Source organism: Silene latifolia, chromosome 1 (genome assembly GCF_048544455.1).
Source record: "Silene latifolia isolate original U9 population chromosome 1, ASM4854445v1, whole genome shotgun sequence".
NCBI classification, from domain to species: domain Eukaryota; kingdom Viridiplantae; phylum Streptophyta; class Magnoliopsida; order Caryophyllales; family Caryophyllaceae; genus Silene; species Silene latifolia.
In genome coordinates this window covers 140,251,071-140,277,544 of record NC_133526.1, presented here as the reverse complement: position 1 = coordinate 140,277,544, position 26,474 = coordinate 140,251,071, and the positions used below count along the sequence as shown (strand labels likewise).

General features: G+C 35.4%; 1 protein-coding gene across 3 annotated transcripts; it reads left to right on the top strand.

Annotated features, from left to right (window-relative positions):
* Positions 1–1,547: 1,547 nt before the first annotated feature.
* LOC141609892 (CSC1-like protein At3g54510) lies at positions 1,548–26,474 on the top strand. 3 transcript variants are annotated; one of them, XM_074428590.1, is made up of 10 exons: positions 1,548–1,991; positions 2,746–2,886; positions 3,300–3,363; positions 4,552–4,764; positions 13,697–13,891; positions 15,063–15,361; positions 16,608–16,887; positions 17,539–17,817; positions 17,936–18,169; positions 26,267–26,474. In XM_074428590.1, the coding sequence occupies exons 1-10, from the start codon at positions 1,720–1,722 to the stop codon at positions 26,366–26,368; spliced, it is 2,079 nt and encodes a 692-aa protein (XP_074284691.1). In that variant the 5' UTR covers positions 1,548–1,719; the 3' UTR covers positions 26,369–26,474. The 3 variants fall into 3 exon arrangements, with proteins under 3 accessions (XP_074284691.1, XP_074284690.1, XP_074284692.1); XM_074428589.1 differs by lacking the exon at positions 26,267–26,474 and adding an exon at positions 24,944–25,501; XM_074428591.1 differs by lacking the exon at positions 26,267–26,474 and adding an exon at positions 24,932–25,058.

Below are 26,474 nucleotides of genomic sequence, written 5' to 3'. Positions count from 1 at the left end.
TGGCCTGGTTGACTCCATGCCGAGGGGACTGGATGTGAGTACGCGGATGTGCCTCCCGGCTGGCTAGTTGACTAGCCGAGACCCAAGTGACAGGCCGACAGGCTGCGTCGGTTAGGCTGTCTAATACGTTGACTTGTTGTCTTTTGGCTTTGACCTTGCTCAATATGTTGACTCGGTCAGCGGGTGCAGAATATGCCCCATCAATGTGCTATGTGAAATGTTAGGAGTATATAAAAAAAAATCGTTTTTGGGTTCAATTAAGAATCATGAAAGACGGTGATATTAAAATAAAATATTAAAATCTATCAGCAAGTCTTGCTATAGATGGATATATCCGTCTATAGTAAGAGACGGGTCAAATACCCTTAAAGTGGTGACATTTTTGGGCCCCATCACGTAAGTTGTTGTTTGTCTTATGCGTAATGTGATATGTTACTTAGCCCGTCTTTAATTATAGACGGATAGTTGCCGTCTATAATGAGATTTTGTGTATGAGGTATTGTTATCATCATGAAAGTATAAGTAGTATATGCATGTTCGCAAGACTAACAACTTTTACTCCGTATCTCAAGTGAATCAATCATGTTTCATATCCACTCTACCTCTTAATATTATACGATTACAGATCGAATAAAACTCAATGACATGTATTCGACATATTAAAAATCAACTATAATAGAGATAATAGAGTATGAGTTGTAATATACTTCGTACTTTGAAGTAGTAAAATTACGATGTTGTATGCCGCAAGAATTATTTGAAGCTTTACTCCGTGAATTAAACAACCAAGCTATCGTCTCACTTAATATTGTACCGGAAATTTCGAACCAAATTGCACTGTTACTAACAGCTAAGAAAGACTATGATATAGCGTAATAATAACCAATAAGCAAACACAATATTAGCACAACAATTAACTAACCGTAATCGTAATATATATTCATATGAATCAAATAAACAAAAATTAGATCCGACGTATAAAAATAGCCAAAAAAAATAGAGAAATTAGATGGGATTGACTTCAATCATTAAAAGTTGTATGTAATCTCTTTTATAGGGCAAGCTAAGCACAAATTTGAACTCCTTAAGAACTCTCTACAGACGCAATTGGTGGTGAAATTCAATAGATATAGAAACATAATTTTTTTATATTATCTATTTCACGTTAGTTATGTTCTTTAAGTATATTATACATAATAACTTGGACTCTAATTGTTCGTAAAATCATCTGAACTAATTTTTATAGTTGGCACCAACAATCCTTTCCAAACTCAAATACAACTCAAGGGATGGACGTAAGATATGTAGGTAAACTCAAATTCTTGCTAGCTTAAAAGTTTATCTTTTTAGTTAGAGTAAAGTTATTTAGCATTATTTATTAATTTGTGGTGTTTCGTCAATGTTGAAGACTTTATAATTGCTCAAAAAAAGGTTTCTTTAATAATATAGATGGATAATAGATAGATAGATAAATATATAGATGTGTTAGTTTAATAATAATATGATAGATACTCCATATTAGATGTGTTAGTTGTTACCGATCTAGCAAGGGCGGTCACATAAGTACGTAACGACATTTGCTCCCGCTCTTGGCACCCAAAAAAGAACAACATTTCCTCCCGCTATAATAAACCGCCATGTAATTCTCACACATTCAGCAAGTGTAACACTCCAGTGACTCCACTTATACGTTGCACCTACACCTCGGAATTCTGTGAGATGACGCCGCAAGGATTAGCCGCATCGGCGGCGATTAACATAGGATTAGCAATGGCGGTACTCTCTCTCTTCTCCGTTCTTAGAAAACAACCTTCTACTGCCTTTATTTACTACGCCCGCCGCCTCTCCGACAATCGTCAACCACCCTCCTTTGATCGCCGCCTCTTGCCGTCCGTTTCGTGGATTTCGCGTGCTCTTCGTGTTCCCGAGTCCGATATTCTTCATCATTCTGGCCTCGACGCTCTCATCATCATCCGCCTCTTCAAATTCGGGTCCTTTTTTTCTCTTCTATTATTCACATACCCTCCTGTGTTTCAATTTCTTCTTTTTTATTCACCAACACCTACTCCCTCGGTTCCATTCATTTGCCTACTTTTTTTTTTTTTTTTTTTTTTTTTTAATTCTAAATTAAATCAAATGTAAACAAATGATTGAGACTATTTGTGATAAGGCATATCATAGGGGCGAGTCCAATAGACTTCTGCATAAGTAAAATAAATAAAGGGGGATGGATCATATCATGTTTTTGAAATTGGAGTATTTTGGTTTTCTACATGAATCAGAAAATTGAGGGGTTGTCATTTCGGGTCCCAAGAAGATTATAATTTGGAGGTGAAATAAGCTAGTTTTTATTATCTAGGATAATAAGAACTGCAATCATATCTATAATTTGAGTAATGCAATTTTAACCATAAAAAGTGAGTCTAGTGTCAATCAAGTCAGTATGTTGATCAACTTTACGTCGTAAGTTAGAGTTTATTATAGTTATTGTTGCATCCTGTACTATGCCTAAATGTTCGGATAGAAATTCAATTGTTAGGTTAAGTTACCAGGGATAGAAATAGAATATTCTGTATCGCCTCAAGTGTTGCTTTGTTATAGTCGTAAACTACGTGCTCTTGGATGCATCTAATAATAAGTTGCTAACCCATTTAAATGTTCCCTTTGCTATAGCAAAACTCCTTGTGTCGTATTCTTTAATGAATCGCATTGTGGCTTAACTGTGTTATTTTGGCTATGTTGCAGAATCAAGTTTTTTGTAGTTTGCTCTGTCGTCGGATTGTTATTGCTTCTTCCACTCAATTTTTTTACTACAACCTCGCAATCCAGCACCTCACATTACATGAATTCTTTTACCATATCAAATATTGAAGCAGCGTCGAATAGGTATTGTGTTTCTTCTCATACTCTCGTGATAATCAATTCGGTTATTTGTTGCATAGTGCTGATTATACTATTTGTAGATGCTCTTTCCATCTTTGCATAGAGGTACTGATGCTCTATTACATTGTATGAGGAATGTAGATTGTATGTATCTGTGGTCTAGTTAGTTAACCATGATGTGTGATACTTGTTGTAACTTTATTTAAAGGTTAGTGAATTAATTTGGTTCGTACATTTTAAAAATTAGTTAATCTTTTAATTAGAGTTGGATGCTTTGGAATTCTAAATGACGCAGATCATGTTCTTCAATGATGATTTTCATTGCTCAGATCCTCCTATCATTCATCCTTGATAAGATTTAGCACCCCCTTTTGTAATACATTAACAACCCCTCTCTTTCACTTCTTTTTCTACAGGCTATGGATACACTTTTCTTGCTTGTGGTTGATATCCTTTTATGGAATGTACCTGCTGTATAAGGTGATCTTTGCACACAATCTATGGTTTTAATGTGCGATTGATGGAACCATTCTTATTGTTCAATTTGTGGTGGAGTATTTTTTATAAGTCCATCAGCTTGTCCATTGGTTAGTGTAATATCATCCTCCTCTTCGTAGATGTGTAAACGTGTTACGTGCTTTACATCTTTTGTACATTTTGGTTTACATAATCTGAAAACTTTCGGACAGAAGACAAAAGAAGTTCAATCATGTAATAGGTGATACCTCTTAGCCAAATTATTCCAGCTTTCAAGATCACCGGAAAATCAATCACTTGGACCTGATTCATAACTGGGATTTTACAGTGTCAATTGAATAGTAAATGCTAGAAGCTTAGAGTGGCATAAGTCCTATAGAGCATAGAAATTAGATGGATATACCAAATAGTGATTCCTTGTTAAATGCAGATAAATAATGGTTGAAGATGGGGCTTGCTAGTTTGAGTGGGGTAGGAGTAGCTCGATTGGCAATTTAATAATCTTGTTATCTTTGGTCAGGAACTGTTGTAAAGGTTGGTTACTTGTTCTCACGCAAAATGATTGCGAGTCGTTGAGTTGAGTGGTAACTCCAATCATAGGTTCACCGTAATAATTGCAAGTCGTAGAGTTGAGTAGTAGTCCAACCTTGCTAGATTTTTGTGTGGACCAATTAGAGATGCATTATGACGAGTTAACCATCGAATCAGTATCTACTTATTTATTGTTTTATTAAATGTGTATACCATTATGAATGTTGGGGCCAATGAACCTTATTGTGAGACAGAGGGAATAGTAGTTTGTGTCTTTTGAGAAGAAAACGACACTGTCTTGAAAATTTGGATGCTTCTCAACTATTGAATCTCTCCTTTATAAATAAAAAGTTCTGCAGTCCGCCAATGCCCATGTTTTCAGTTGGCCATGTAAGTTATAGGCTGAAGACATTGTCCTTATTCTATCTAATTTTGCCTAATAGTTTCTATGATGAACATAATAATTTTTAGGGATATTTCTGAACTATAAGCCTATAACAGGCTGCAACTGAGTTACCAACTCTCTATGATTCGTTACGTAAGAACATAGCAGAGGCATTTCCCCTTTGACCTGCATTTTTTCGTTATAAATTTTTTATTTAGCAGACTAATGGTTAATAAAACTTACTTTACCAGCTAATAGTGTTGTATACTCTGTAGGAATATAAAGAGATTTTGTCTTTAAGAATTCGGTGTCTCCATAATGCAAGGGATCGACCTGATCTGTTCACTGTTCTAGTTCGAGAGATTCCTGTATGCTCTGAACATGGTAGCTGTGGATGCAATGTACATCACTTCTTCACTAGACATTATCAACAATATTTGCAGTCATATCAAATGTTATATGATGGGAAAGATCTCGAGTTGTTGTGGGTAAGCTTTTCAGCTGGATTCAATTCAATTGGCTATTCTTTCATTACATGGTTGTTAAGTTGCATATTTATCATTCTCAACTGGATATAGATGTCATTTGAATGGCCTAACAGGCACAGGTAGTTTTCGGCGTTAATTTTATGATTCTTTACTGATGCTGATTCAGACAAAAATCGTTTGTGGTTTCGTAGATTTTATCGATTAACGTCCTTATTTGTATCCTTCGGGATACGGTTGTATCTTTCTTAGGTCAGATTAGAGGGATCATGGGCTAGGCGGGGTTTGAGCTGGGGTAGGACACAAAATCTTGTTATCTTGGGCTTGGCGGGGGTGTTCTGTGGGTCAGGCTGTGTTTGGGCTCAAGGACACATCCAATCCAACCTTACTATTTTCTTTTATGATTATGAAGGATAGTGATTACCTATCATACACAGTGGACTTGTTAAGGTTCATTGACATAGACCAATAGTGCTCTAGTGGAACCTCATTGCTCAGTGCTTGGTGGTTCGTTACTGTTAACAGATGAAAGTCTTACAAGGACATGCATTCTAATGGATGAAGCGTTTGCTTGCTAAATGAGGAGCAATAATTTCCGATATGAATTTTGATGCTAACCTTTTGGAGGTACAATGTGGGAGTTATTATGGCGTTTTGTCTTCCGAATTCAAATTCTTTAGCACGAAAATCCCCGGTAAATGGGAAGTTATAGATGACAACTTAATCATGAGCTTTTTAAACTATAACCAACACAAACATCACTTTATTATCTGCTTTAGGTTATTCTATTCTTTTCCTTATGGTTGTTTCTTCTCTAATGGAACCATAGACATGTGAGGTTGCAAATTATTCGATTAACTGGTTACTTCAGGAAAACAGAGACCTAATGGCTGTCAAAAGCGTTCTATGAACTTATTTTGCGTGTTTCAACTTGGAAGAGTTACAAGTTAGGAGTATGATACAGTTCTTAGAAGAGCTCTTTGTCGTTCAATGGTTAATTAACAATTCACTGTCATTCTAGGATATATTTTTCCTCGTCCAAAAGATTTATCTGTTACCTTTGGACGACATATTTCAGTTGTAATTGACTTCCATAATAAAGATATGATGGTTGCTTATATGTGTTAACTGTTAAGTGATTTACCAGCTTAGCCATCTTATATACTTTCAAATGATGTGTGATGAAACTCCACCATAATATAATGGTAGTGCAACCAATGTTTCTATATACCAAAGTTGGCTAGTGTGAGTGGTAAGGGCTCTCATCTCTTAAACAAGTGGTCAAGGGTTCGATTCCTGACTCTTGCGAATGAAAAAGCCAAACTTGGGAGGGGTCAACCCATTAAATTGCATTCAGTACCCCGAAGGAGATTGCCCCAACTGTCGGTAGGGGATACTCCTGATCAACACCAAAAAAAAAACCAATGTTTCTATAAGGGATCCTTCTAACAATAGTAAAGGTCAAACTGGAAAATCGCCACATTTTGATCATAATTTGGAATTGAAAACCAAGGGACTTCAATATAGTGACATAAACATATACAAATTAATATATTAATATACTATATAGTTTAGAACTAGCTAACAATTTGATTTAAGAAAAAAAAATTATTTATTGAAATATGAGTTTATAAATTAACGGAATGGATATAACCGTAAAAATAGCGTTAGTAGTCAAAGAACAACAAGAATTGGAGGTGTTAATGTGATAGTATTAACATGAGATGTCGTGAAAGGAATAATATTAACTGGAGGTGTTTTATTTCTAATTTGACGATAAATAGAGGTAGCCCGGACGGGGCCGGACCAAACCTAGTATAAGTATATAATACAATTAGATACAACTGATATAAAAAATAAATTTGATAAAATTAAGTAACGAAATGATTCAATGCATATATGTACCAACATTGGATGTGTAAGTAACAAAAGTAACCCTGTTAGTAATTATTGTTCGAACATTGGATGCAAGCTACTCCACGAGTAGTGAAATTAACATTATTAACGTGGTAGTAGTAAAAGTAACAACAATACAGGTGGCAATTATTGACACGACCCGAAAACCCGACACGAACCCGACACGAAGTTAGCGGGTTAGGGTCATGATGTTGTGACCCATTTAAGTAATTTGGTTGACACGGACACGACACAAAACGTAAATGGGTCGGGTTAGGGTTGAGCTCTTTTGACACGAACCCGACACGAATAACCCACTTATTTAAAGGTGTCATGATATATTTGGGTTGAATCAATAATCAACCCAAACAACTTAAAAATAAGTAATTTCATTCCTCATTTTTGGGATAATAGGCTTATAAACTTCGTTTATTTTATTAGTTTATTGGGTTAAACGGGCTAAGTGGGTTAAAAATGACCCGCTAAAAGATAAATGGGTTAAACAAGACCTGCTAAAAGATAAATGGATTAAACAGGTCGGGTTGGGTTATAGAAAAATTAAATGGGTTGGGTTAAGATTGAGACAAATGACCTGTTTATGTAATTGAGTCGGGTTAGGATTGGGGTAGTGGTGACCCGTTTAAAGTTGACACGAATACGCTTGCCAAGTCTAGGTGAAAGTAATAGTAATAACAAGAAATGTAGTGAAAGTAACAATTGTAAAAACAGGATAAAGTATGTATGTATGAACAATTAGCTAACAGATAGATTTAAGGAAAATATTTTATATATTTAAATATGTAAGTTTGATAAAATTAACGGGAATAGTGAATTTAACCTTAAAAATATTTGGAGTAGTAAAAAAAACAATAGTGAATATAATAATATTAACAAGAGAGATAACAACAACAACAACAACAACAACAACAACAACAACAGAAGAGCCTTAATCCCAAAATGATTTGGGGTCGGCTGACATGAATCATCCTTTCGAACCGTCCATGGGTGAACGCACGCCTCAAAGTGCGACTAAAAAAAGGGGAAGATGAAAAACAAAAAGGAAGAACGAAAATGTAATGGAAAGTCAAGGTAAACTTAGGGGTTTTAAAATCGAATTCCGGCTTTCTTTTATAAAAACTTAAAATTTAAATCGAGAAAAAGATTAAAACGATTTTTAAAAACCGAAATAGAATTAAGGATCCGGAATGAACCAGGTAAAATCTATAAGAAAGTGGTTGGTAAAAAAGTGTAATAAAGGAGAGAAGAATAAATAATTTAATTTCTTTAAATTAAATAAAAAAACACTAAATATGGCAAAAATATCAAATACTAAAAATCCACATGTATCCTTTCCCTCTATTGTGCCCTCTCCGTCACCATACTCTCCTCAAGCCCCAGAACTCTCATATCGTGCTCTATCATTCTCAACCATGTCTGTCTCGGTCTTCCTCCACCTCTAGGGACCTTTTCTGTTCTCCAAGTCTCCAGCCTCCGCCTCCTAACTGGTGCGTCCATCGGTCTCCTTTTCACATGGCCAAACCATCTTAGTCGGTTTTCCATCATCTTGTCATCTATTGGCGCCACTTTTACCTTTTCCCTAATCACCTCATTCCTTAACCGATCTTTCCTTGTATGTCCGCACATCCACCTCAACATGCGCATCTCCGCCACACTCATCTTTTGAATGTGACAATGCTTCACGGCCCAACACTCGGAGCCGTAAAGTAAGGCAGGCCTAATTGCCGTGCGATAAAATTTTCCCTTTAATCTTTGGGGCATATCTTTTTCGCATAGAGATCCTAGATATCTGAAGAAATCCGAACCCTCAACAACATTCCCATCGAAAATAATACTCCCCGCCTCTGTCGATCTCAACCCCGCCACCTTAGTTCCCCGCCACCTTAGTGAACTGACACCTCAAATACTCAGTCTTACTCCTAGTCTTACTCCTGCTCAGCCTGAACCCACGAGTCTTTAAAGTCTGCCTCCACAATTCCAACTTTCTCTCCACCCCCTCTTTTGTCTCACCAATCAACACAATATCATCAGCAAACATCACACACCAAGGGATGTCGTCCTGAATATCCCTTGTCAACTCATCCATAACTATAGCAAAGAGAAAAGAACCAAGTGCGGAACCTTGATGCACCCCGATGGTAATAGGAAATTCTTCCGTTCTCCCAACATTAGTGCAAACACTTGCACTAGCCCCCTCATACATGTCCTTTATGAGGTCAATATATTTTCGCGACACACCCTTTCTCGCCAAAGCCCACCAAAGTACTTCTCTTGGTACCCTATCATATGCCTTTTCCAAGTCAATAAAAACCATATGTAAGTCCTTCTTCTTGTCCCGATGGTATTCCATCAACTGTCTCATGATAAAAATCGCATCCATAGTCGATCTTCCGGGCATAAATCCAAATTGGTTATCCGAGATGTCTACACATCTCCTAAGCCTTTGCTCGATTACCCGCTCCCATAACTTCATCGTATGACTCATAAGTTTAATTCCCCGATAATAGGAACACTCTTGAACATCACCTTTGTTCTTGTACAAAGGGATAAGAGTGCTTCTCCTCCAAGCCGATGGCATCTTGTTGCTCCTCCAAATCTTGTTGAAGAGCATGGTTACCCATTCGATCCCTTTCTCCCCGAAGCACCTCCAAACTTCTATGGGTATACCATCCGGTCCCTCTGCTTTCTTTGACCCCATCTTCCTTAACGCCTTTCTAACTTCACTCTTTTGTATTCTACGCACAAATTCCCGATTAACCATGCTTGGTGTTACCTCTACATCTCCAAAACCTTGTTTCTGGTGTCCGTTGAATAAATTATTAAAGTAAGAACTCCATCTAGCCTTTATTTCGTTATCCTGAACCAGAACCTTGTCGTCCATATCTTTCACACACCTAACTCTCCCAATATCTCTCGTCTTTCGGTCTCTTATGCGAGCCAGTTTATAGATATCCTTTTCTCCTTCTCTCGTGTCCTGGCATACACTTCTTGGTTAACTTTTGCCCTCGCATCCCGTACGGCCTTTTTAGCGGCTCGTCTAGCCTCCTTGTACTTTTCAAAGTTCTCATCACTCATGCATTTCCCCATAACCTTATAGCATTCACGTTTAGTCTTTATCGCTTGTCTCACCACATCGTTCCACCAAGATGTGTCCTTACTTGATGGTCTATTCCCTTTAGATTCCCCTTAACACCTCCCTCGCCAAATCCTTTACAACATGCTCCAATTTATCCCACGTTGCATCAATATCTTTCTCCTCACAATCCGACCAAATATCGCTACTTTTAGCCTTATCCAAAAACGCTTGTTGGTTTCCCCCTTGTAGCTTCCACCACTTGATCCGTGCCTCACCGATTATCTTTCTCTTCCTCAAGTCTCTCTTACCCCAAAAATCAAGAACCACTAGTCTATGTTGTGTTGCCGCACTTTCCACAGGTATGACCTTGCAATCAGTGTACTCTTTCCTCCACACATTCCTTACCAAAAGGAAGTCAATTTGACTAGCATTACCTCCACTTCTATAAGTCACCAAATGAGAATGTCTTTTCTCAAACCAAGTGTTCATTACACCCAAGTCATATGCCAAAGCAAAATCTAATATGTCACTTCCTGCTTCATTTCTCTTCCCGAACCCAAAACCCCCATAAATGTTCTCGAAGCCAACTCGACTAGTACCCACATGCCCATTGAGGTCACCACCAATGATCAATTTCTCTCCAATAGGGACTCGTTCTACAACCTCTTCCAAATCTTCCCAGAAGGCTCGTCGAAAAGAAGCATCCAAACCTACTTGAGGTGCGTAAGCACTTATAACAGTCACCACCTCATCCCCGACTACCAGTTTAATGCTCATAATCCTATCACTCTTTCTCGATACTTCTACCACATCATCAATGTAATCTTTATGAATGACAATACCCACTCCATTACGACTTTTGTCTTTACCCGTGTACCAAAGCTTATAACCCCAAGGCGCTATCACCCTTGCTTTATCTCCGACCCACTTTGTCTCTTGTAGACACATTATATGCACTCTCCTCCTTTTCATAACCTCAGCTAATCTCCCTGTCAAAGAGCCAACATTCCAAGTACCAAAACGTAACCTACTACCCTTCCTAAAGTCATGTCCCGATTTCTTTACCTGCTCTTGACCATGCTTCCTAGATCCAAACCTATTTGACACCACACCCATACTTCGAGGTGGCGCGTCGCTTTTGGGCGACGACCTAACAACCTCGATATTTTTCACTACACCCGGTCAGAAGATGTAGCGCACCCCGCCTATTCGACACCACCCCCAGATGTAAAGATGGCGCGTCGCTTCCAGGCGACGACCTAGCAACACTCACATACTTATCACTACACCCGGGTCTAAGAAGTGCAGTGCGTCGCTTCTGAGGAGACGCCCCAACGATGTTTAAATTCCGATTCATGTCCATAAAATGTGACTAAGTTTTTATGCTGGCTGCCACAGACTACCGCAACCCTCCTCCTTTATCCGGGCTTAGGACCGGCAGTGAATGCCTGAAAACACTCACATGCGGAGTTATTTTTGGGGTATAATGAATGTTCGGTCCTCCGCTCAACAAGCACTCGATTAGCTTCCGGCGGAATCCGCTTAGAAGGCCCTTGCGTATTCCGTGGTTTAAGTAGACTCATTAATTCATATTCCATTGCAGGAGAGGAATGAAATATTAGACCTTAAGGGAGAACGAACAAGCTTGGATACGCCCTGACCTCTTCTGGTGGCACAGCCCCTTGCTTTTGTTGTTCACACAGCCTTCTCTTGCTTTTGTTGTTCACACAGCCTTCTCTTACTGATCGCACCTTGGCCAACACAGGCGCTTCTTTGATCGCAGCATACCCTCCGCTTGCTCGTTGGCACAAACATCAAAAACAAGGGAAAAGACACTCGAAAAGAGGTCCTAATGGTAGGACTTTCTGGAAACCTTCCTCGAAAGATCCTTACGCTAGAAAGGCCCATGATTTCACCCATACAACGGGAGAATGAGAAGTTTAAGCGGTTGGAGAGACAAAGGCGTTTGGAAAGAGAAGCGGTTGGAACAACCTGCGGGTTTAATCCCTTAAATGTTAGATTTTATGCAGCGTTAAGAAGAGGATTGTTGTGAAAATAATAATATTAACAACGGGAGTAGTGAATGTGTCTCATAGTTAGTTGATAAATTTATTTCATCATAATTCCAAGATATGTCATAGAAAAATATATTAAATGGTAAATGTATGAGTTAGGCAAGTCTAAGGTAGTTTTATTTAATACTCCCTCCATTATTTTATATATGACGTTTTCATTTTTCGAGGTAAGTCTTTGACTTTGATTTTTATGAAAAAATACTCTAAAAAAAATTATAAAAATCATATCGTTAGATTCGTCATGAAATTTGCTTTCATAAGAGTATACATTTCATATTATTAGCTCATATATTTTAAGAGATATTGAAGAGAGAAGTGACTGTCTCGAAATGTGAGAATGACATATATAAAATAATGGAGGGAGTAGAAAATAAAATTTTAATGGTAAATAAACGTAGCGCGCGTGGGGCTGGACACCAATACTAGTTTCTTATAAACTAAATACCAAATCAAAACTCCAATGAAAAAATTGAAAAAGTGACCGTTTTGCCCTCATACTAAACAACCACACATTTACACCTTAGATTTCGCGTTATGCCGTTCATATCTAACCCCAAAATAGAAAACCCAAAATCTCTAAATTAAGTTCATCAGGATTCAACATCCGCAATTAGTTGCATCAACTTATTCATAATTCGTCATCTCCGGTTAACCGTATCAAGTTTACCTTAACTTATCTTCAATATTAGGGTTTCATTTCGCCTATTCTTTGTAATTCATAATTATCACGTTAAGTAGGGTTTTTAGTTCTTCATGTTACCCTTTTTATTTTTATGGATAATCTGAAATGTTCGGGATTAGTAGTATGCTTAGTTCAGGTGTAGGTATTTTTGGTAGAAACCACACACACAATAATAAAGATAAGAATCAGAATAATAACAAGGACACAATAGGTTCACCAAATTGGCTACGTCCTCACTATAGGCGCACTAGAAAATTTTATTAATCACTCAATAGATATACAATGAGGATGCTAAACTACCTTGCTTTCATCTTCTTTTATAGCCAATGACAAGCTATAACATCGTACATTTAGTTCTAGTGATCAACTAAGTAAGTTTCTTTGAGTTAGAATTCATTATCCATATGTTTCTCATGAAACATAATTCTCCATAATGGAGGGATTAAACTCTCATATAAGGTTTTACTTGTTTTTTACATCACAATTTGTTGATTATCTCGATTGTTTACTTATGTTTAACCCCTTAATTTGTGAAATTTCCTGTTGGTGGGTGTTAAAAATGGGGGAACTTGGCCGTTTGTCCAAGATGTCATAAGAGCCAAAGGAACACCACATTCACACCTTCCTCTTCTTTTTGAAGTCTCTCAACGGCTACCATTGTTACTGCAAAATTCAAACCGTGTCCAAATTGATAGACACCTTAATTTTAATCTGGGTTCAGAATTGCTTTAAACCCAAAATTCAAAAACAAAAAATAATGAAAAATGAAAGAAGTATAGAAGAGATAGTTTAAGAAAGTTGCATCAATCGTAAGAGTATTAATGACAAGAATCTGGGAAGATGTAGACCATGAAGACTAAATCAATTAAAGAGATAGGATGTTATATAAACTACATGAAGGGTAAAATTGAAAACAAGTATTTCATTTTATGTTAAAATTTTGAATTTTGGCGGAATCAGGTCATTTTTTTCCACCAGAGTTCTGATTTGGTATTTAGTTTCTAAGAAATAGGTATTCTTGGTAGAAGTGTTCAGAAGGATGTTATGTTAGATTGTTAGGCATAAGAGTTGGAAAACAGTGTTATGTAGGGTATAAGTTATCAGTTTACCCTTCTTTTGTTGTAAGTTATAATTTCACTATTGTTGCTTACCTCGTTTATTCCTAATAAGGTCAATTGATTTCTGCAGGACAGTGCAACTACAACCAAAGCAAAGATAAAACAATTGAAGGAGAAGTCCATGCGAAACAACTCTGACAGGAATCGTACCCTTGCTGAACCATTAAGAGGCGATGCCTCAAAAATTGCATTTCACGAGGAAAAGCTTCAAACATTATGTGGTCTTTTACGTGGTATGCAGCATGAAACTGCGTTGCAGCAAATGGTGAGTGGCATATGATACTATGGTAGTAATTACATAAAATGTTCTCTGACTTTCATTTTTCATTATTTGCTGACAACTTTTTTAATTCAAAACACAAGTAGTATCTGATGGCCTCTGACTTTCACAGTAGTAGAATTTATTTGCTGACAACTTTTTTAACTAGTCATAAAAGATTATTATAAATGGAGGCTTTCTTCCACAAGTATATTGTGTGCCTTTTCTGGTATGCAGTATGCCATGTTTATTCCCTCGTCATGAGATCCTAGTAATCTCGGTTACTCCGTGTTGAACCTGTCCCTTTGGCTGAACCACTAAAAGTAAACATTTTCAACAAACATGCCTGAAAGTGTGGCAATGACAACTATGTTTTGCTTCTGTAAAAAAAAATGTGTGCATAAAAATGATTTCATTTCTTATCTCTGTTAAACGTCTTCTTTATTTCTTTGGTTTTATTTTGGGTGTTTTTTCTTCACCTGAAGTTTTCGCAAGGCAAAATCTAGTGGCATTAGCAATTTAGGCAATGGCATTAGTGCTTGCCTTTCTTTTATATTCGAGTTGATCTCCGGCAACCTCTTTACCTTAAAGGTACAGTTTGCAAGAACTGTGCTTATTCTGGTCCCTTGGAATGATGAATGATCCCAGCCTGAATTGTGTTTTGAGTGAGACTGTGTTATATAAAATAGCAGCAATCGATCTGCCATGACTGAAGCTAGTTTCTAAAAGAACAACTTAACTTCCAATTCTCACTATTTGTTTAATCCTCGTCATGGTATTAAATATACGCTTGAGACATGATCTCCGAATCTGTCATGGTGGGCTGATCTCGATCGCTGAGCCGTAAATGCAGCCGATACCGCCTAAAATGTGGTCGCAGTAGCCTTCTAATCCTTTATGATTCTGTCACAGTGTGATGCCACAGCTTAGGTGTCATGGTTTCAACTTCAATTTGTTTGTAATGCTACCCACCGCAGCTTAGGTGTAATACCATGTTCCTCACTAGTCCAATAGTGTGTCTTTTGTCTTGAAGAGTTGAAGGTGAAATTAGGTTACTGTATTCGAGCTTTTATTTTGTTGCCTTAATCCATATGTCGATAAAATGTTAACAGATGAGTAGATGCGTTCAGTTGTCCAACCGTGATTTTATTGAATTCGTTTGTTCATGTCCCAACAGGAGCTGCCTGCTGCTTTTGTTACATTTAAGTCTCGGGTTGCAGCTACTCTTGTTGCACAATCCCAACAGGTTTCACATCCTTTCTTGTGGATAACCGAAGAAGCTCCGGAACCAAGAGATGTGTTATGGAAGAATTTGTCAACGCCTTCTAGGCAGTTACTGCTGTACAAGATTGGATTCTTTGTTGCTGCGGCTCTTCTCACAATTTTTTTCGCTGTCCCAGTAGCAGCAGTTCAAGGAATAGCAAAATTCGAAAAGCTGAAGAAATGGTTTCCTCCAGCAATGGCCATACAATTAATGTGAGTGGTTAATTTGGTAGTTTACCTATATTCTATCTTGACCTGAACTAAAAGCCCATTCACAAATTGTTCTAAAGGACAGTCCCAGGGTCTCATTCGTAAGACCAGCCCATTAACAAAAACCGTAACTAAAAATATGCATAACATGCAGTTCTATTTTGACAATACGTTTTTTTTTATAATGATGACGAACATGACATGTTTAAGTCAGTGTAATATTAGGCTGTCAAATTAAATTTGAATGTTATATAAATACCATCATTTTGTTTTTAACTGCTCTTATTTTGAGCCAGTCTCATATTATAGGAGAGTAGGCGAGTAGCTGAAGCCTATTTATGCTGTCAGCTCCTGGAGAAGAATAAACCGACCTATTAAATCCTATATTTTTATTTATTTCTAGTGAGGCGCACTCCAGGTGTATTACTAATAAATCCTAAAATTTTCCAATTTCTTTGGTTCTACCCTTCTCTTCTCCTCCCTAATGCTTAATTTTCACTTATAAATTCATTTGATATGCGCCTCGTGTCCAAAAGGCACTCGCCTTGCGCCTTGTCGCATTGGGACCCCATCGCTTCAGTGTGCCTTGCCCCTTCTCAAACTAAGCCATCAGCAAAATCTTAACCTATTACACTTATCTGGAGTCAATTAACAAGAAAAGGTTGCGAATGATTCTACCCTACGTTGAGTATGCAGACAGCATCACAGTGTGCTCTACTAAGAACGGGAATATGTTTCTTCCAGACCCTTAAATCAACATCATACCATAATTGGTAACCTATATCAAATAATGTAAATCTTTTGGTTTAAAAGCAATGAAAACATGGTCAAGCATTTGTAAGAGGGCAGTGAGGATACACAGAAGGGGTATCCCCACTTTAGTTCCTTTGATTTTTTGCCCTGAATATATTTTTTTTAAATTGATGATAACCTGTTGTGAACAAGGATTTTGAGAGAAATCTGAGACTAAACATTGCTGAAGATGTGTTCCAGCTGTATAATTCATCGAAAAAAAATATGTTTTCCGTTATTTAATTGGCAATTTCAGTTTGTATTCTCCCATGTGAGGGCCCGCAAATTTGCTAGAAAACTGCTTGGCAACTTGCATCTTTAAATTCGGCTAAATTTTTTAAAAGACATCATTTTTTGTTTAATATTTGCATGTGTTGGTGTTTCCTTGCGGAAGCTTTTGTCGATCTTTAAAGGTCACAGGAATGGTAGACATTCTACTGAATGAATTTTCTTGCAGACCAGGAATAAGATCTATTTTAACGGGGTACCTTCCTAGTCTCATCCTCAATGGATTCATATACATTGTTCCCTATTCATTGCTCGGTATTGCTCAGTTAGCTGGGTATTCCTCAAGGAGTGAGACAGAGATTAAAGTCTGCAATATGGTATTCTATTTTCTAGTGGGGAATGTCTTCTTCTTGAGTTTATTGTCTGGATCATTGCTCGATGAATTAGGACAATCTTTCAGTCATCCTGGTGATATTCCCAGCCACCTCGCTCATGCTGTTTCAGCTCAGGTAAAGTGTCTTACATTCATAATGATTGTTGTTTACTATTACCTACGGCCCTTTCTGTTTTTTCCAATTTGAAACTTTAAGACTTTGGCTATTAGTTTCTGTAAATGTATGTATAATTAGAATCTCAAATGTGTCTAGTTGATTTATTAAACCAACTATTCTAATATATTGTCAGAAAAGTTTGGTCAGAATCGTCTTCTTTTTACCCAAAAAACCGTCTTTTTGGTGAGTAAAAGAAAATGGGATGCAGTATAAATCTTTTCCACTTTGTGCTATTCGTGTTTTCCATTTCCAATGGAGCCGTATACTCACTACTATTCTTTGGTTCTATCTTATAATGGAATATTGCTCACTCATGGTTGCTCTTTTTCCTTTTGAAGTAATAATCATTCAATGTAGTTAACGACGAATTTTCATTTTGCGTCGTTTAGAAATATACTCTTATGTTTTTAACAGATGGTAAGGCTGTGTACATTTGAAACCCCCTACCCTGCCATTTGCAGGAGCCATTGAAGCACTTGGGTAATGTTTATGTTGCTATTGTTGTTGTTTCACACAGTTCATGTGCGTCTTTACACACAATAACCTATGGCCATGGGAGTTTCTCTGTGCAACTGTTATCTCGCTCAGAATGTGCCCCTCGTTTTTCAGGCTGATTTCTTCACCACTTATATCTTGTCCGATGGACTGTCTGGTTTTTCACTGGAGATATTGCAGCTTGGCCTGTTGACATGGGATACTATAAAGGCACATACATTTGGTAGGGGAAAGAAGAAGTCTCCTTATGTTTTTTCACTACCTTATTTCAGGGTTATCCCATTCGTTTGCCTTTGCCTATTGATTGGCATGGTTTACGCACTTGTTGCTCCGTTGCTGCTTCCATTTCTTGTTGGCTACTTGTATTTAGGGTATGCTGTATACATGAATCAGGTTCGTTTGCTTGCAATACACGTTGAACAAAATAGTGTGTGAAGCCTATTATGTTGTCAGATGACAATTCTTTTTTTAGTGAATCTAAATTATTTTTTAAGTTTTACTTTGTGTGCAGATCGAGGATGTATATCCAACTTTTTATGAGACTTGTGGACGGTATTGGCCATATATTCATTCCTACATATTGTTTGCACTCGTCCTCATGCAAGTCACCATGATTGGTCTTTTTGGATTAAAATCAAAGCCAGGGGCATCTATTGCTACTGTACCACTTCTTGTGCTCACTATATTGTTCAACGAGTATTGCAAGCTTCGGTTTCTTCCTTCATTCCAACACAATTCAATCCAGGTGCTTTTTGTTTCCAATCTAGTAATTCAATATCATGTTTCCTGCTGCCTTTTTTGGGTAGGTTTGGTGCGAACTTGCTAAATAGATCAGTCAGGTCTTGGTCAGCTCATTTCTGTGTATCAAAAACTTTGGGTAAGGTATCGGTCATTTCGTGTATCGGTCACTTTGGATACAGGACACATCGGGTCAAATCATTTTAGGGTTACTAGCTAGGAGTCGGACCAATAAGATTTGATTCTGGCATCTCCGGACGTGACTAATATGATTTTTGTTGTCTTCAAGTCGAGAATCTCAAGTATGATTAAATTAGTCAATTTACAATGAATATTAGAGTTTTCAATATTTTGCAGGTAGAAAAATATTAAGTGTGATTTCAGTTTTAGTCAATTCAGGCTATTTCGAATAGGGTCCAACAAAGTCTGGGTTCAGTCAATTCGAGTTTTAGGTCATATCAGTTGTTCTTTACGAAGTTATTTTCGAAGTCTCGGATGAGGCTATTTGGGTCCGGCTAGGTTTGCCAAGTTTCTTTTGTGTGCTAGTCTTTTGGAAATAAATTAAACCATCAGCTGATCTTAATTTATTCGATCATTTGTCGTCCATGTTTTCATGGCAATTAGGGCTGAACAAGTTTAGATCCGGACCAGAAAAGCGGACCGGACCATTTAGTACGGACCGAACCCAGACTGGATTCATTTAGGCCAGGTCCTCGGTCCACAACTTTTGAAATTTCGGTTTTCGGTCCGATCCGGTCCTAAGTTATTTTCGATCTGGACCGAATGGACCAAATTTAGTGTTTGTTACTAATTTTTGCAACTTTATGAAGTAATCACGTATTTTATCTTCAAAACAATATTATAAACTTAATAGGGATGGTTAATTATGCTAAAGATACTTTAATCACCTACGGAGTAGTTTATTTGATTTAATGAAATTAAATTTTAATTATCATATCATATACTCCCTCCGTACCACACCAAAGGTAACGTAGGGAAAAGTGGAGTATTTAAGAAAAAGGTGGAAAAAGTAAGGGTAAAGAGAGAAAAAATAGGTGGGGTATGTAATTGTGAGTTTAATTGTGGGTTGGTAAGTGGGGTATGTAATTACATTTTGTGTAAATATCAAATGGGTATAAGGATAACTTGGTAATGTTGTGGGCCAAATAAGGAATGTTACCTTTGGTGTGGTACGTCCGTTTATAGTAAGTGTTACATTTGGTCTGGTATGGAGGGAGTACTTACAACAACAACATTACCCCAGTACCTCAACACAAATACTATCCTACAACTAGTTGTATAATAGTTATGTACAACCGCGTCAAAATTATCGAGCTCTCACACAAAGTTGTTAAGTTATTTCACAAGTTATTGAGCTATTTTACGAAGTTATTTATTCTGTTAAGCAACAACTTTGTATCATAACTCGATAATTTTGTTAATAGAGCTCGACAACTTTGTAACAAAGCTCCACAACACTGAATAAGTTGTATATACAGTTGTATATACAACCGGTTGTATAATACATTAACTGGTACCTCAATGGCTCCCGCAAATTGCGGGATAGGGGGGGAGGGGGTTTGGGGTCGGATGTACGCAACCTTACCCTTCTATTAGCAACACAAAGAGGCTGTTTTTGAATGACCCAAGATGAAAATTGCGTCGAGAACTGCATCGAGTGAGTCATTTTGATTTATTCCATTATAATTCATAACCAAAGAATAATGAGTCTTTGGCTCCATTGGAAATATGGAAAATATCATACTATCATATACTCCCTCTTATTCACTATACTAGTTTGGATGCCCGTGCGTTGCAACGGGGTAATTAACTTAGTAATAAAAAAATGATTATAAGGTCTTAATATTTACATCTTATGTCTAATCATTTATTTAGATATGATCAAAAGTCAAAACATCTTATCTTATTTAAGAGATACAAAAGATGTTGGGTTGATACCTAAGTTTCAAGGATGCCTCATATTTATAATCATAAGACCATCACATCTTATGTTAATCTTTCAATGTGGGACAATTCTATTATATTATTTTTATATAATCCTACATTATTTTTCAATGTGGGACATATAACATACTAAGAAGTACACAATTTTATATATGTACAAATTATATGAAATCTATACTCTAATGATAGCATTTTTACCACTAATCAAATTATGTTATTTTCATAATTTTCTTAACGATATTTTTTTTGCGAAATGAAATGTAAAATTTTTTATATAAAAATTAGAAACATCACATGAATATAATATAGGAAATAAATATTATAATACTCCGTAATTAAAAGGTTCTCCACTTTAATTTTTACATCAAAAAATATTATTTATGATGTTTTCCTAAATTAATTTTTAGGATCACCCTACCTTATGATAATTTTCTGATGTGGGACAATTCAACTATTTATATTTACCACACCTACATTATTTTTCAATGTGGGACAAATAACACACTAAAAAGTACACCATCTTTTTTACACCTATTTCGATATCCAACCCGATTTAATAATGAGAAAATACTATATTATCTATTTATATTCGTACGTTTTTTTTCCATTTTTTGTCATAATTAAAATATGTACAAATGATATGATTTAAATTACATTTTCTTACCTAACACGACTTTTAAGATGTGATTGAGGGAGCAATAAAATGTATTAACAAATGCAAAATATTTTATTTTATTTTTTGCGATTTTTATTAATGGTTAAAAATTATGATGTGTTTTAGTTACTCAAATGTAATGAGGCATAATAATTAACTATATTTGAAAGTTAAAAAGATTTAATTCTACTATTTATCAAAGTAAAAAAGCTCATTATTGATTTATTTGTGAATTCAAGATCTTTTTATGCAACACTTGATTGTATTATAATTCATAAATTTTCTATTTTAGTGCAGATATTGTCATTATATGTGACACACTAATAACCAATTTATGTATATTTAGCACCCATTTTATTTTTTAATTATGATTTTATCTTAAATAAAGTTATCATACTATCGATTGTCTTAAAATAAACATTATAATATCACTAATATAGTAATATATAATCGCTTTTATAAATATCTACGTGATTAATATTTGTATGGTATTGTTGTAACTAAGGTTTGTCCTTAATACAAAGTCTTATAAAAATTCTCTAAGATAATATTTAAGCGATTCAAAAGATTTTGGGTTGATACCCCTAAGTTTCAAATATGACTTCTATTTATAATCTTATGATACCTCACCTCATGATAATCTTCTAATGTGAGACAATTCAACTATTTATATGTAGTATGTTTACCACCTCTATATTATTTTTCAATGTGGGACAAACAATATACTTAGAAAAACACTATCTTTTTCGCACCTAATTCGACATTTAACTCAGTTTAATAATAATAAGCAAATACTATACTATTTATTAATATTCGTATAATACATTTTTTTAATTTCTTATCATAATTAAAATATGGGCAAATAATATGATACTATATTCTAATGCTAGCAATTTGTTTACCACGAATCTAATTATATAAATTTAAAAAAAAAATTATGTTACTTTTTTTTTTTGCTAAATGAGATGTATAAGTTTTTACAAAAAAAAAAAATTATGTTACTTTTTTTTCTAAATGAGATGTATAAGTTTTTACAAGAAAAAAAAAATTATGTTACTTTTTTGCTAAATGAGATGTATAAGTTTTTATATAAAAATTATAAACATCACTTGGACATAATATAAAAAATATATATATCATACCGTAGAAATAATGATATAAACTTTTAAAAGCTCTCCAAGACAATGCTTAAGAGACTCGGGAGGTTTTGAGTTGGTATTTAGGTTCTAAGGATGCCTTCTATTTATAATCATATGATCACCCACCTTATGCTAAACTTTAGATGTGGGACAATTTTATTATTTAGACTTAATATATTTACCACACCAACATATTTTTTCAATGTGGGACAAATAACATACTTAGAAATACACCATTTTTTTCGCACATAATTCGACATCTAACCCGGGTTAATAATAATGATCAAATACTATTTTCCTTGATTCATGACCAAATACAACATTCCTTTTTTTACACTATTCATGAACGAATAGAATCTTTACTATTCCTTGCAATATGCAAGACAAAATATGGGCATGTGAGATCTTATTTGATTCACCTATAAAATACAATGAAAAAATCAAATTTTTGAATTTTTTATAACGTAAACTTAAAGATATTTAAGTTGTAATTTGTGTCTTGGGAGTGTGTAAATGAAAATGTTGTATTTGGTCTTGAATGGAGAAAGTACTATTTATTAATATTCGTACGTTTGTTTTTAATTTTTTATCATAATTAAAAACATATGCAAATAATATGATACTATATTCTAATGCTAGCATTTCTTTTACCAATAATCAATCAATTATAATACAATTTTCATAATTTTTTTTTATAATAATTTTTTGACAAAATGAGATGTATAAGTTTTTATATAAAAATTATAAACATCACTTGAATATAATACATAATATAGAAAATATATATATATCATACTGTGAAGATAATGATATAAATTCTTAAGAGTTCTCCAATCAATATATTTAAGAGACTCAAAAGGTTTTTGGTTGGTATATAGGTTCCAACTATGACTCCTATTTATAATCATAGGATCACCCACCTTATGTTAATCTTTCGATGTGGGACAATTCTATAATTTATACGTATTATAATCACCACACTAACATTGTTTTTCAATGTGGGACATATAACATATTAAGAATTACATCATCTTTAATATGTTCAAATCATATGAAATCTATACTCTAATGAAAACATTTTATACCACGAATCTAATTATATTATCTTCATAATTTTTATAACGACATTTTTTTGCCAAATGAAATGACAAAGTTTTTATATAAAAATTAGAAACTTTTCATGAATATAAAATAGGAAATATAGATATTATGATAATTAAAAGATTCTCCACTTTATTTTTTATGTGAAAAATATTATTTATGAAACTTTCCTAAATTAATTTTTGATGATGTGGACGCTCTAGAATCGCTCGAAAAAACTCTCTTTTATATATAGATATAGATTCTTCCCTTTCCCTTTTTGTGCAAGAAATAAGAAAGTTAATTTTGTTCACACAAAACACAATACCCCACATGTAATTGAATTTGGACCACACAAATCAACCCAAAAAAGGAAATAGGGAAGAAAACCCGAATAATCCGAAAAGAGAAATAGGGAATAGGAAAAATTACAAATAACCACCATGTATTTGCGTATTTTTACAAATAACCATGTATTTCTGTTTTTACGAATAACCCCCGAACTTTCATGTATACTCCCGAATCACCACCGTATATTTGACCCGAGACTTGTTTTTCATATTTTCCGACTCTTTAATCAACGATCTATCAAAAATACCCATATTACCCTCATTCAATTACACACACAACATATCTCTTATTCCATTTTCCCCAAAATCAACCCCAAACCCAGAAATCCCCAAATTAAAACTTCAAACAATCAATTACTTTAACATTATATACACAAATCATCAAAATTTTCTCATTTACCCACAAAAACCAATAACAATGAGAATGCAAAAGAAAATCAGTGAACTAATTGACATAAGAACGAACATAGCTAATATATTAAACAAGATAACACACATACAATGAATTCCCTTTGAATCAATATAGTACGGATTAGTATACTAATCAAGTAAAAGAAGAGCAACTACACTACTCTACTGATTCAAACATAACTTGATTAATCAAGTACGGAGTATATTAAACTCCTCTTGTATCTGAATGTACACCTTGTGTTTCTCTAACGAATCAGGAGCAAATATATATATACCTCTGAAAGCCATTATTAATTGACCCTTTTCTAATTAATAAATCGAATGTGAGTAAAGTTGGACGTCTAATTGACATTAATCTTTCTTTTGTTTTAATTTGGGGATTTCTGGGTTTGGGGTTGATTTGGGGGAAAATGAAATAGAGATATGTTGTGTGTAATTGAATGAGGGTAATATGGGTATTTTTGATAGATCGTTGATTAAAGAGTCGGAAAATATGAAAAACAAGTCTCGGGTCAAATATACGGTGGTGATTCGGGAGTATACATGAAAGTTTGGGGGTTATTTGTAAAAACAGAAATACATGGTGGTTATTTGTAAAAATACGCGAATACATGGTGGTTATTTGTAATTTTTCCTAGGGAATAATATAGTGAATAGGAGGGAGTACTTGAAGATGAAAATTATAATTGACCGGACCAAAAAATGCGTGTTCGGTCCAGTCCAAGACCGAATTTTTTTAGGTCCGGGCTTCGGTCCTCCTAAACAATATTTTCAATCTTCGGTCTGGTCCGGTCCATTGGACCGATGCTCACCCCTATTGACAATAGGAAAATTTCATTTACAATCCAATCCTAAGAATGATGAGATGCAACTGATTAGAATTTGGTTAGATTTTTCTTTTTTTTTTTTTTTAAAAAAAAAAAAAAAAAAAAAAAAAAAAAAAGAATTTGGTTAGATTTGGCTTCTATGGGCACAGCCGCACAGGTTGATCCATTCGGACCAAGTTCAACGGTTGTTAGGGCCAAAGTATGTGAGTTGATCAACACTTTTTTAGCTGTGCCTTTTTCAAATCAGTAGCTACCGGCTCTTCTCGTTCTTTAATTAAAATGGATTTTAAGGGACTGATTGTGATATGTTGCTCTAGTACTTTGTCTGATGAAGCTCGGTAGTCTCTCTTATAGAATGCCAAGGAAGATGATGAGGTGGATGAGAAAGAAAATAAGCTTGAAATAAAGTCAGAGAATGCTGCTCATGCATATCGGCCACCGTTCCTGGCTCCGGTTAGTTTCAGTGAAGCAGGATCCAGTCACCAACCAGCTTGATTGTTGAACTTGTCTCCAGTACAGAAAAAAGCAAGTTCAAATAAAATTAGTTAATGGGATGTCTAGTTCCTTACATAGGTAAGTCAACTAGAGATCTTTGTAGCAAGCGACTTCAGCGACGGCCACATAAAAATATGGCATCTTTCGTACTGATTCTTGTTTGATAATCCACCTCAATGTGTTTTGTATGATCATCAAACATAAAACGAGATCAGCAGCTTATATATAGACTTTCACTAGTCACGTAGAGCGTATGATTTTAGAGGATGAAGCTAGAGGTGCTCGTCACAAACGATATTTCTTAGTAAAGCAGTAGACCGTAAACTCCGAGTCACTTAATCCCCGATGTATCCGTGTAAAGCATTTGTACTTCTCCAGATTTTACCAGTTGTAATATAAGCTTCTTCTCAGCTAAAATCTTGTCTTGCGAATCCCTGACAAAACTCTCAGATGTTGTTTGGTTGCCCATTTCATGGGAATTAGAACTTCCTAAGGAACTTCAATTCCTCCATAGTGTAGGAAGTTGCTTACCTAGCCCCCCCATTGATAAGTGCAGTTTCCCACATGAATTCATTTCCCACATGACAACCAAACAACATTTTTACAATTCACATGAATTACAAATTCACATGAACTTAACTTCCTAGGAACTTTATCTTCCCAAACCAAACCACCCCTCAAATATTCATTGATCTTGTTAACGCTCCTTAGTAGTTATACTCGTTATGTGTCTGTAATCTTTATTAATTTGGTGTTATTCTCAATTCTTTAAATCAGAGGTGACAATCAAACTCGACACGAACTCGGCCCGTTATTAGGGTTAAAACGTTGTGATCCATTTAAGTAATTGAGTTGACACGAACACGGCACAAAACTTAAATGGGTTGGGTTAAAGTTGAGACAAATGACCCATTTATGTAATTGGGTAGGGGTTTGGGTTGGGGTAATGATGACCCGCTTAACGTTGATACGAACACGACACGGTTTAATCTGTTTGCCTGATCTAACTAAAATAACAAGAAAATTGGAGATTGTTACCGTCCAACGTTCTCTGTGTGTGTGATTAATCTTCACTAAACACCTTTTACAGTTCTAGTATGCTCACTTGCACTTGAGTCCTTTTTTGTAATTTTTGTTTAGTCCTTTTTTGTAATTTTTGTTTTCACCTTTCTGGGGTATTAGGTTCGCACAAAGCATTGGTGTGGAGTCAGGAATTCAAACAGGATGGTATGTGTTTGGAACTCGATTTCTGGTACCCTTGTGTTTGGTTCAATTCTAAATTGAGAAATCAAATTTGTTGTATGTGTATGATTGATTTTATACTATTTACTTATGTACTAATTTTCTCCATTAAGAAAATCATGTATTAATTAGAGAAAACTTTAATATA

Coding starts and splice junctions, on each gene's coding strand:
- LOC141609892 (XM_074428589.1), top strand. CDS start 1,720: ATGACGCCGCAAGGATTAGCCGCATCGGCGGCGATTAACATAGGATTA. Junction 1,992..2,745: donor ATCCGCCTCTTCAAATTCGG/GTCCTTTTTTTC, acceptor GCTATGTTGCAG/AATCAAGTTTTTTGTAGTTT. Junction 16,888..17,538: donor CTCATGCTGTTTCAGCTCAG/GTAAAGTGTCTT, acceptor CTCGTTTTTCAG/GCTGATTTCTTCACCACTTA.